Source organism: Pseudonaja textilis, chromosome 5 (genome assembly GCF_049901715.1).
Source record: "Pseudonaja textilis isolate UNSWEBS1 chromosome 5, rPseTex1.2, whole genome shotgun sequence".
Lineage (NCBI taxonomy): Eukaryota > Metazoa > Chordata > Lepidosauria > Squamata > Elapidae > Pseudonaja > Pseudonaja textilis.
This window is the reverse complement of record NC_141994.1, coordinates 36267952-36280187: the sequence shown is the minus strand read 5'-3', so window position 1 is coordinate 36280187 and position 12236 is coordinate 36267952. Positions and strand designations below refer to the sequence as shown.

General features: G+C 37.3%; 1 protein-coding gene and 1 long non-coding RNA gene across 3 annotated transcripts in view; one reads left to right on the top strand and one right to left on the bottom strand.

Moving 5' to 3' along the window:
- Positions 1-3376: 3376 nt before the first annotated feature.
- RPS16 (ribosomal protein S16) lies at positions 3377-8832 on the bottom strand. 2 transcript variants are annotated; one of them, XM_026699169.2, is made up of 6 exons: positions 8578-8832; positions 8423-8475; positions 7495-7596; positions 6636-6732; positions 5967-6014; positions 3377-3589 (listed from the first exon to the last, which is right to left on the bottom strand). In XM_026699169.2, exons 2-6 carry the CDS (start codon positions 8468-8470, stop codon positions 3444-3446), a joined length of 441 nt encoding a protein of 146 aa, XP_026554954.1. In that variant the 5' UTR covers positions 8471-8475; positions 8578-8832; the 3' UTR covers positions 3377-3443. The 2 variants fall into 2 exon arrangements, with proteins under 2 accessions (XP_026554954.1, XP_026554962.1); XM_026699177.2 differs by having other exon boundaries at positions 8574-8635.
- Positions 8745-12236, top strand: part of LOC148125599 (uncharacterized) — a 28585-nt gene continuing 25093 nt past the window's right edge. The window contains exon 1 of the long non-coding RNA XR_015743832.1: positions 8745-8933. This is a non-coding gene — a long non-coding RNA (uncharacterized LOC148125599). The remainder of the gene's footprint in view (positions 8934-12236) is intronic.

The following is a 12236-nucleotide window of genomic DNA, read 5'->3' as shown; positions in this document are numbered from 1 at the left end:
TGAAGCTTCCAGCAATCAGGATCCACTGTCTTCACTATTATATATATATAATCCATTTATCCACTATTATTTATATATTCAAGATTCAAGCATTTAGAAAAGTATTTGAAAAATTATTAAGAATGTAATGTTTTCAGAGTGCCAATAACTAGCAAGCAAGCAAGTTGTAATCCCTGACTTAAAAGAGGAACAAGTAGTTTTTTTCTTTCTTTCTGACATTCTAGTATTCTTCACAAGGAATCTAGAATAATATTAATGGCATTTGGACCATTTTCAATTCACTCTGTCTCCACCAAAGAGGTAATTTAAGATTGATTTTTACATTTGCTTTTCTGATACTTAGCTATTTTATAGAGATTTTTTACTACTATGGATCACATTTTGGTGCTTTCTCAGTCACTGTTCCCTTATGGAAAAGCCTCCCTTGGAATCAAGAATCACACTGAAATCCACTTCTGGGCATTTGATGACTAGTTAACTGTTGATACTTTTAAAAAATGGTTGCATTCCATTTTGTCTTATATTTTTATGTATTAATTCTCAAGTTTAATTGTAATTACCATGGACATTTTAATTAGTTGAGTGCTTTTACATTGCTAAAAACTATTAAGGGTCTTCATTAATTTGACCGTATACAAATAGAATAAAGTTTAGATCAATTTTGTTTCAAACTGATATCAAGTTTAAATCAGTTCTGATGGAACATCCTTACCAATTACTTGACATCATTTGATACATTTCATTAACAACCTATAAGGCAACATTCCAATGGAAACAAGGGGGACAAGTCTGGTAGCGAATCAACTTAGTATATAGGAATATATTTTACCATCTGACGAGCATTAGAAAGCTTTCTCTGTTGACTTTACAGGATGCTCCTTCAATTGGAAATGTTTGTTAACACTTGTAGGAATGTAGTACCAAATCTATTATTTGGTCCTTCAGCTCATTTTCTGGTTTCTTCTATTCCTTCACTAATCAGCAACTGCTGAAATTGCAGAAATGTTTGGGCCTAGCTAGTTGTTTTTTTGACAGAACACTGAAAAATTGTTCAAAAAGATGAGCAAAAAACATTTTATCTTCCTAACTCATCTGTGTGGAAAAGCCATTGTGTCCTGTGATGTAAAATGTTTCTGATCTGCAACTGGAATCTTCTACCTTCTATTCCATTACACCGGGTGTTGGCAACCTGTGGCTCCAGAGCCGCATGTGGCTCTTTGACCCCTCTTGTGCGGCTCCCTGCCGACTCAGTCTTGTAACCTGCTCTCCACCCTAAGACACTGGCTAACTCGGTTGCACAAGCCTCTCTGCAGAGCCGCGTGGCTGAAGCGACCCTAATGACTACAACCAGCTGCATTTTGCGGTTCCATGTCCTTTTTGGCAGCTCAGCACCAGCTGTGGTCCCCTTCATGTCAGCTCAGGAAGAACAGGGAGGAGCAGCCGTCGCAGATGCAGGAAGAGCTCCAGCTCTCTTGGGCAGCACAGCCGACTATGCACATGACTGCACAGTGGCGACAGTACTTGCCATTACAACCGCTGCCGTGATCCTGGTCCAGAAGGGTATCCCACTTGTACACGCATGAGTGATGAGAGAGAAATGAGAAAATGGAGGGAGAATGAGAGAAATAAATGAGAGAGAAGGGGGAGAGAGGGAGAGAAATTAAAAGAGCTGGAGGAAGAAAATGAGGGAAAAGAGAAAGAAACAAATGAGAGAAAGGGAGAGAAAAAGGGGGAGAAAAAAGAGAAATGAGAAAATGGAGGGAATGAGAGAGGAAAAGAGAAACAATTGAGAGAAAAGGGTGAGAGGGAGAAAGAAATGAGAACTGGAGGGAAACAAATAAGAGAAGGGGAGAGAAAGGAAGTGGGAAAGAGAAAGAAATGAGAAAGAAATGAAAGGGGGAGAGAGAAATGAGAAAATGATGGAGGGAATGAGAGAGAAGGGGGAGAGAGACCTATTTCCCATAGAAAACACAGGGAGCCACAAAACCTGGGTAGGCTAGGGGACATGTGACTGGGTGGGAGTGAAGTTAAGTTGCCCATGCCCACCCAGGTTTTGTGGCTCCCAGTGTTGTCTTTTCTGTGAGAAACTGTCCAAATGGCTTTTTGGGTGTTTTAAGGTTGCAGACCCCTGCATTACACTTAAAAAATATACAAACATACAGCATACAAATGTATACACCTATTCCCAGAACACTGAGATTATTAATTTTTCTTTTCAGATGGATAGGAAGTGTTCTGGAATGTGGCAGAATTCTATTGTCAGTAGTTAGGAAACCATAATATGGAAGTAGAAAAGCCCACTGCTTAAGATGGTAAATTATTTAGGAAAATGTGAAACCAAATAAATGAGGCACTTTAGTTCCATAATCACTAGTAATTTTTCTCGAACAGAAAATTATTCTCCCTTTTACAATAGACTAGGACAGTTGAAAAATCAATTCTGATTATGGATATATGATGTTTTGTCTCCACCTAATTCTCTTATATATCACTATCTTCCCCCAAGCTCTAATGAATTGACATCTGTGTTGTTTTTACTAAATTTGAAGCATTTTTCTATTGCTTTCTTCCAGGATTTTTCTTCCAATAAAGTCTTAAGCTCAAAGATTTCTTTATGATCTCTCATCCAAATATTAATCGGGCCTAGCCTCATTTAACTTTTCAAAATCAGAGTCCTTTACAATGATTAGGCTATCAAAGGAACTATAAAGCACGACGAAAATGGTATTTGGAATATGTGTGTGTGTGTGTGTGTATGTATGTATATATATGTTAGTTTAAATATTGTTTTTTCATTACAGATGGAATTATAGGCAGAACTGAAAACTCTGTGCACCACAAAGCTGTGTTAACACCTGTTAACCGTTAACACCACAAATACCTGGTAAATATAGAATCTGGCAATACATTACATGAGACATTACATATTTCTGTAATTTGAAAATAAATTATATGAACAAAACTTAGTAATTCTAATTATTAGAAGATAATTACTATGTTACTACTGTCTCCAGAATTCCACATATATGCTTTGTTAGACTGCGTTAAAAGTATTTACTATTGAGTTTAGGATCACAATCTACAGCATCCACTGAATGGAGGACTTCGTTCCTGCAAGTTTTGAGAAAAGCCTATTAGTGAAGCCAAAGAAACTGAAATAGGGCATACTTCTTATTCGCACCAGATAGAATTAAGTGTTTACTGTATTTTTATACCCAATTTACTGTATTTTAATGGAACTATGTCTAATTAAGTTATAATTCATGTTGAGTAAACCTTTAAGACCGCACTAAAAGACAGAAGCTGAAATAAGCTAATATAATTTTAAAACTAACTCTTAAGCATTCCCCTGAAACATCACAAAAACAGACTGAAATATAGTTCTCAGAAACACAAGTTATTTATTAAATTTTATCCTTTATTTCAAATAGACAAAAAAGGTTTTAACGATAGGATTTTTGGTAACGTGCACGAGCACCAGGTCCACCGAACTTCTTGGACTCACAACGTCGAGGATCAGCAACTAACAAGGTCCTATCATACTGGATGAGGATATCCTTTATTTCCTTCTTAGAAGCTTCATCGACATCTTGAGAAAAATAAAACAACTGTATTAGACTTTGAAGCTATTGTTTTAATCAATCCTATAACATTGCTCAGAAATGGTAACTTACAGAAAGCATCAAGAAATAAAATCTTTTAAGCAGCACTTAATTTATATGGTCAATATTGGCTTAAATATACATGAGTAAGATGAAAAAGGCTTCCGGTTTGACGTCTCTTCGGTGACAGAAATTCGCGATCATATGCGGTTTCGGTCTGGACTCACCGCTGGAATGCACCGAGCCGGCTGGTTTCGGGGATAACCCACCCCGTAGAGGTGAAGAGGGGGGAGACCGCCAGCAGGGTTGAGGAGAGCCGCATCTCTCCTCCTCAGCTGGCCATTACTCCCTTTCCCGAAGGAGGTTGCAGCAGTGGTCAGAAATGGCCACCATAAAGAAGAACTCGACCGGAAAAGAATGTGCAGGAGGAAGATAAGAAGTGAAAGTTTTGGCTTACCGGGTTACAATTGTAAAAGCAACAAATAAGGTACCCTGGAATTTAAACTTACAAAAAAATAACATTGCTCCCAAAGAAGAGTCGGAAGCAGTGAAGGAAAGTTAAAAGGGAAAGGATTGGTGTTTTTTTTCTTCTGTCTCCTTCCCTATACTGACAACTAAGAGACTTAAATAAGAAATTGGAAAAATCCGCTTTGACATCAATAGGCAATTAAGCTGAAAATAAAACAAAATGACAAAGGGATAATAAAGATTTCTGGACACTTTTTTTTTCATAAGCAGGAAGGGAGAGAAAAAGAATAAGGGCAGGATCTGGGAGAGGGAGGACACTGCCTCGAATTAAAAAGAATCTACAGTAAAACTTCAACAAGACTTCTAAAAGATACATTAACTGAAACTTTGTAACTAAACAGTAACCCCAGGAAAAGAAAGTGAAAAAAAAGAGCAAAAAGAAATAGCTTGCGTGTATTTGGATTATTTGGTGATCTTTGGATTCTTGGTTATTACATTTGAATGACTAAAATTAATTGGGTGGTTGTTTAAAAATTTATACAATGGCATCACTTCTGGATGAATTGAAAATGGAACTTAAAAAGTACAAAGAAGATGCACAAGAAGGGAAGGGTTCTTTTGGCTTCGTTTTTCAATTCTTAGAAATGGAGATTTGGAACTATGAGAAACAACAAGAAACGTCTGCAAAACAAGAAGACTGGGACAAAGAAGAAGCCATCTTTAATGAACAAGTAATTTTATGTGGGGAAGAAAAAGGAAAGGGGGGAAAGAGAATGGAGAATTTAAGACTTAAAAAAAGAACCAAAGAAAAGAAAAATAATTCGAAAAATAAGTTTAACACTGGAAAGCAACAGAAAGGGGAATACAGGAGAGAAATAGAGGTAGAGAGACAAGGGGGGAAAAGGGAGAGAGAAGAGAAGGAAGAAGGAAAGGAAAAGAAGTTACAAAGGACTGGAGCAAGATATAGAGAAACAGGACCTATTCAGAGATAATGGGTGAAAATCTAACTGAAAAAGGGATTCTGTAAAGGTACATAAGATTGTATCGTTATATTAGTAATAGAAATAACTTTAGAAAATTGGAAACAATGTATGATTAAAATGAGGGATAAAATAGTGTAATTTAGTGAAATGTTAAGTGAAATAAAATAAATGAGAAAATTGAATTAGGAACGGGAACATTTTAGTTAATGTTTCATAAAATATAAGTGAAGAGGGGAGGGAATTAATTATGGAAAGCTTATAATTGTTCCCATAGAAGTATGATATTTAATTGAAAAGTAATGTTAAAGAAGTTAAGACTTTAATGAATATTAATATTAATGACAGAATTGAATTGGAATGGAATGTGTTGTTTTAATTACATATTTATATTTTTTTCTTTTTTTAAGAATATAGTGTGCATTTTAAGAATGTACCAAGCAGAATCCGAATGGAAGTTATGTATTATATTGAATGTTATAACTTTAGGGTATATATTGAAGCCTAAATAAGAGTTAAATGGATAAACTTAAAAGATATAAAGGCGTCATACTCCAATCAGTAACTACAGGAGAAATTTTGTTTAATGGGAAAAGATAATAGATAATTGAAACAGGACACACAAAAAATATAAATACAATGATTTGAATTGACATAATTAAAATAAAATTGAGAAAATTAAAAGAGGGGAGAAGCTATGCAGAAAATGTAAAATTGTAATAAGATATGGAATACAATATAAAAATGAGCATGAACCTGAATTTGTCTGTACGAGGAAATGTAACCTGGGATTACGCTACTTTCAAAAAAGATGTTTTATTTTTATTTTTTTTTCTCTTTGTGAAAACTCAAATAAAATTTACAAAAAAAAAAAAGATGAAAAAATAGCAAAAAAATAAAGTGAATGAAAACTTACATTTCTGATAATAAGCCACCAGTGCTTTGGAAATAGATTGCCGAATTGCTGTAGAAGAAATAAGTAAAATAAAACATCAAGTTGAAACAAAAATGCTGCACGTTGCTAGTAAAGGTTCAGTCAGATATATTAACTGTGAAGTCTTTGGAGCAATACTTTGGATTTATGTTAGTATTTATTTATTTGTATTTCACTTTTATTTTTACAAAAAAACTCAAGGTTGCAAACATATCTAACCCACCTTCCTATTTTCCCCACAACAACCAGTGGGTTGGGTGGAGAGTGACTGGTCCAAAGTGACCCAGCTGGCTTTCAAGGCTAAAATTTCAAGCAGGAGTAGTAGTCTCCTGCTTTCTAGTCTGGCACTTTAATCTCTAGACCAAACTGGCTCTCTGAAATCTATACATATGTATAAACAATGATAAACACAAATAACTGCTACAGACCAAATCACGTAATACAATATAGCAGACTCCCTTAAACTTGTAAATCAGGTGGACCATCAATCACTCTAGCTAGGGACCAGTAAAATACATCTAGAAACATCCGGTTAAAAATTAATAAACTAACACAGGTGATAACAGGTTTTACAAGTATACATGTTATATTTGGATAGCTGATACATTTAATAATATACTTTTCTGCTTGTAAAATATGAGCTGCTCATACCGTATATCTGGGCCACATGACCACCACCCTTCACACGGACTCTTATGTCAACTCCTGCAAAGCGCTCTTTTCCCAAAAGAAGTACTGGTTCAAGCAGCTGGGAGACAAAAAGCATTTAGTCCTAAACAAGCTTCCCATTTAATGCAGAAATGTCTAAGTAAACATATATTAGATTTATAGAATACAGGCTTTCAGTATTCTTTGAATGTACTATTTTTACATCACCAAGTCAAATTATAGTAAATACTGCTTTCATCTAAGAAAACTTGTTTCTTGCCATCTTAACAATTATTTCATTAAATTCCAACACAGTATCCTTAAATAACTCCTCCCAAGAGTTACAACTAATTTGCAATGAAATTACACAGAAATAGAACCATTTCATTTGCTTTCAATGCTTTACAGCAACGGTCTTCAAACTTGGCAAGTTTAAGACTTATGGACTTAAACTCCCAGAATTCCTGAGCTAACATGACTGGAGGAGGAATTCTGGGAGTTGAAGTCCACAAATCTTAAACTTGCCAAGTTTGAAGACCCCTGCTTTACAGCTTTCAATTACTATATTCCAGCACAAAAGCACTGTGTACCAGGACTAAACAGTACTACTGATAGAAGTGAATCAAACAAACATCAATATAACTCTTGCCTAGTTCTCCAAAAATGCATGTAAAACATTGGAACCTTAATGACAATGCAAAGGATTCTGAGTAACAAAAGGCTTTTACAAAACTGCTAAGGGACAGCTCAAACCCACTTGAATTTCACCAGAACTATAAGTGTTTAAAGAGGGGGGGGGAACTAAAGGAAACAATTATTAGTTAATACAAAATGTATTATACATACAAAGAAAATCACTTACTTTGTATTGGAGAGTTCTGGGTTCAATCATTTCCAGAGGCCGTCCATTGACCTTAATAAGCCCATTTCCTCTTTTGCAGTGAGCAACTGCTGTAGCAGTTTTCTAAATGGGGGTTGGTTTGGTAATAAAAATATTAGGCAAAGTTATACTCTTTAAGACAGATAAGCATTGTCAGCACTGCATCAAGTATAAACATCCATAAATATTCCCTACACATATCACCATTATCACTGTATCTTGCTATTGAAACCAATCAACTTTTATCAATCCCACTTTCACTTATTGCCATGAAGAAAGATGAAATGAGAATTTTTAGAGATAAATGCATTCTATTGCTGAGCCACTGAACTTATGCCAAACATTTATTGTTTATTAAATGTGTTTGCCGCCTATTTCGCCTTCAGGTTGATTCTGGGTATTTGAACATGAACTCGTGGAAGAGCCTTGCCTATTCAGGCTCTGGCCAGAATGGGGCCTCACGAAAGATAAGCGACCAATTCCTACGGTAGCAGTCATTTTGGTTAACGGCAAAGGATGACGGGAATTGTGGTGCCCTATTTTCAACTTTATATCCCGCAAGCAACCCTGCACCCAGAATAAAACTAACAGCTTATCCGCCCTTCCATCCCACGTGCCGCACTTAAAGCGCCGCACGCGGAACAGAGAAAGCGCCAAGGGAGCCCGTTTCCTTTCGCCGAGGTTTAGGCCAAATCCCGCCACTCAAGTGGGAAAACGTGGCTGTCGAGGAGTGGCATTGCGCGCACAGAAAATGAGAAACGAGGGATACTTTTCAGCGCCGGAAAGCCGGCCGGGCCAAGACAACTTTCGGGCAACAAGAACATCCCATTTCCCCTTCAATTTCTCGGCTTTTATGGCGGAAGAGGAGACACCGAGTTTGGCCCCGTTCTAACAACCACGCGAGCCTCACCTTCCTGCCGAAAACCTGAACGCTCTGGAGGGGCCCCTTAGCCGGCATGGCGCCTGAAGGAGACAAAGACAAACCGACAGAGAAAGTGAGTGACCAGACAGAGACACCCCTCCCCCACGGCAAAGCTTAGACGAGCAAAAGCGACACCCACCCACCTTCTGCAAAAGCAGCCGCGAAAGAAGGAACAGGGTTTCCCAATTAACTTTTCCAGGGGCCGGCTCGGCCGAAAAAGGTTGACATCACTTCCGGAAGCGCGACGCCGCACTTTCCGGCAGCCGCTCTGCCTTCTGTTTTGTCTTCCAACTCTCGTTTCTGAGGGCGGGGCGGCTTGTCGGCGCTATCTTTCAGTGACTGAAAGGGAGTCAAGTCTGCATTCATTCCTCCTACTATTGGCAGTTCCCCATCCCCCCCGGTTAAATGGATATGATTTCTATCCCTGCCTTTTAAGCATGAAGAGGTGGCTGTGAAGGATATGGATAAGTTGTATTCAGTTGGCGGAACCATCTATTAGGTAGTTGCACTTTAGCATATTACGCTGTGGGAAACTAACCGGTATGCTTAGCTTAGTTTCGGCGTCTTATGCAGACCCAGAAAACTTGTTTGAGAAGCCCGTCACTTCACCAACCATGAGTAAACATTTGCGGAAATGCATGCTTCAAATCTAGGTGAATGTTAAAAGACCAGTATTGCCAAATTGAAACCATCTGACCAGTTAACTTTGGCCCACTTTGTTAAGTTTAGTTATTGTTGCAATAAGATAATCACTTCGTATGTTTTCTCTTGAACTTCAAGTTTGAATTCAAGATATTTGGTATAAATTTCCGACATTTAATAATAGAGTGTCCTGATGCCACATTGGTGGTAACAGGTAACTTGAGTTAGCCCGTATAATGGGATCTTGTATTCAGGATTTAGCTTATCTCCCTCCATTAGACAAGGGAGATGATTATTATTTGCTTGACTAGAGATATGATACCTGCAGTAATTTAGCAGGGTTTTACTTAGTTCAGTTTGCAAACATACTAGACATTTATGTTCAGTGGTGTAGAGGTACAGATCCAGTCTCAATGTTATATACTGGTTTCATTTTTTGCCACATTGACCAATTTACAATAGGCTTATATGGAAATTTTAATTAATTTTAATTAAAATTCATAATCATACAATGAATAACTTTGATGCCACTCCTCAGCAATTGAAAGATACATAACACAGTAATGCAGTATGCCTGTACATAGGTAGTCCTTGACTTATAACCACTCATTTAATAACCGGAGTATTAATAAGTATTTAAAAAAACAATCATAAATGTATGCTTCCCTATTTTTATAAGTTTATAAAACCATATCTGCAGAGGTGCAATCCTGTGTCATGCCCACCATAGCCACACCCACCATACCCCCCAACCCATCCCTCCAAGGGCAAACCCAATCCTGATGTGGCCCTCAGTGAAATTGAGTTTGACACCGCTGCTATAAAGGTTCAAACCTAATTTCACACAATCAGATTCTAGCTCAAACTTATGTTCTGCCTTGAGGAGATTGTCTCCAGATGATGGAAATGCTAAATGAAAAACCCGCAGGTTTTTATATCCCGCCCCTCCTTTTGATTATCTGTTTGAGATGATCAGAGATGATCAGAAGCTTGATTTTGTATCAGCTCCCCAACCTTTTCAGCTTTGTGAAGCGGGGGGAGGCAGGGGGGGGATACGACAGGGTTAACTACCATTTCGGGATTTACGAGCATCCCTGCAGGCTACCAGCCATGCGCCTGTAAATCGTCATCAGCAGTTGCCTGCAGAGAAGCAGCCTTTGAAACAACCCTCTTCTTGCTTTTTTAACTGCAGCTGTGTCTTCAGCAGCTGAAGTTGAAAAATCAGGAAATAAAGATCAGGTAAGAGCCCAGGTGGGTGGGTGGGCAAAAACATCAACAGACATAGAACCAGTTCTATGTCTGCTGCTCTTCAGAGCTACCGGTTCTACAGAGGTAGTACTGGTAGAAACCCACCCCGGGGGAGGAGGGGGGAAGGTTCCGTGCACATATGCCACTCATGCAAATGGAGCACATACACAGTGGTTGCCTGCTCTGGCAAGTGGGGATGTGTGTGTGAGCTCACCTTCCATTTCCATGGCCCACTTCTGGGGTAGTGGGCCATGGCCCAGGTTTGGGGACTCCTGTTTTATGCTATTGTTGCAACTGGGAATTTTCCTAAAACAAAAATTACTGAACACTCAAATCTTTCTTTAAATTGTAAATATAAATACCGGTATTATAAATTATATTTGGTTATTTGAGACACCCTCTCTCCCTCATTACAGCTGATTGACTCATTCTATCTAGCTGAGAGGGATGCTTTTATTTATTTATTTGATTTGTCAATTGCTTACAAGATAATAGGTATAAGTATAAATATAAATATGAATACATGAAATGGATACATATAAGAAAAATAAAAAGAAACAATAGGACAGGGACGGTGGGCACCTTGGTGCAGACCTCTTAGGAAAAGGGTGAGGTCAATAGTGGACAGTCTAAGGCCTTTTTTGACATGTTGCTTGCCTTAGGGGACATTCTCCCGATAAAGTGAAATCAGCTCCCCCCTCCTTATTTTCTGAAAGTTCTGCAGGACCAGGGGACTGGCGAGATATTGAGATGGCTCCATTGCTGGTTGAATTGTCTGTATAAAATTGTGTGTATTATATATGACTGGCATGTTTATTTTTATTGTACATTGCCCAGAATTACTTCTTATGATATGGGTGACCATGTAAATTTGATTGATTGATTGATAAATATATAAATAAATCTTATAATCTCTATATATAAGGGAGTCTTATATCTGATTCATTCTGATGTCTTCTACTGCACTGGAAGGGAAACTTGCATGAGCACTCTGTTGAATGTCTCTGCCCCTCCCTGAAATGGTTGAAAGAATGAACTCTGTAGTATATATTATTATAATGTTTCTCTTATTATTCTTGCTTTTAAAAATGTTATAGCAATTTGTATTTTCTTCCTTCTGTCAGAAATAATATTGATTCACAAATTTTATGTTATGGCTTGTAACATTAAGGTACAGATAGTTAAATGTATATACAGAAATCTGTATATTAGGTGAACTGTGGACTGTTTACAATTATACAGCAACTTGAATGTTCTGTTTACATTTAATCATTTATAATTGAGCTTATTTTACTTTATATGTTAGTCATGAATCACAATAAATGAATTTTGAAAAGGCCACTAAATACTTTCAAGGACAACCAACTGAACAGAATCTATAATTACTGTATGCAGTTATATAAAAAATATAGCATAAACCAAGCTGGAGTTGTTGAAGCAACCACAATCACTGAAAAACATGAACATGATTACATGTTTATATGCAGGTGCCTCTTATGCACTTATTATTTTAATTTAGTGACTTGGCTCTTAATATTTACATTGTTTATATTTTGCAGTTCTAATTAATCCCAGAGGTTACTGAAGCATCGTCAAAGTCATAGTGCTACTACTATATATTGGTTTCTTTTGTTGTGTGGAATTAGGTGTTAGGAAATGAGGCATAGGAGACTCACTAGTTGATACCAAATTTACCCCTTAACATCATTTCAAGCTTTAAAGGCCCTGAGAAAAGAGCCTGGATTGCAGTATAATAATACTGGTATAACAAGATTATCTGCTGTTGGGGGAACATTATTCACAGACTATACAATGAGGATAAAGCTGTTTGTTTGGAAGGTGAGGCCACTATAATGCTATTTTTTTCAAAAGAAAGTTTGAATGAATATACAGATATATGAAACTTGGTTGA

Bases quoted from the DNA above. Each gene is read 5' to 3' on its own strand.
- RPS16 (XM_026699169.2), bottom strand. From the start codon at position 8,470: ATGCCGGCTAAGGGGCCCCTCCAGAGCGTTCAGGTTTTCGGCAGGAAG. The intron at 6,015-6,635 runs GTATGAGCAGCT...TTTCTTCTACAG, and splicing joins TCATGTGGCCCAGATATACG to CAATTCGGCAATCTATTTCC. The intron at 3,590-5,966 runs GTAAGTTTTCAT...ATTTTTCTCAAG, and splicing joins GGTGGCTTATTATCAGAAAT to ATGTCGATGAAGCTTCTAAG.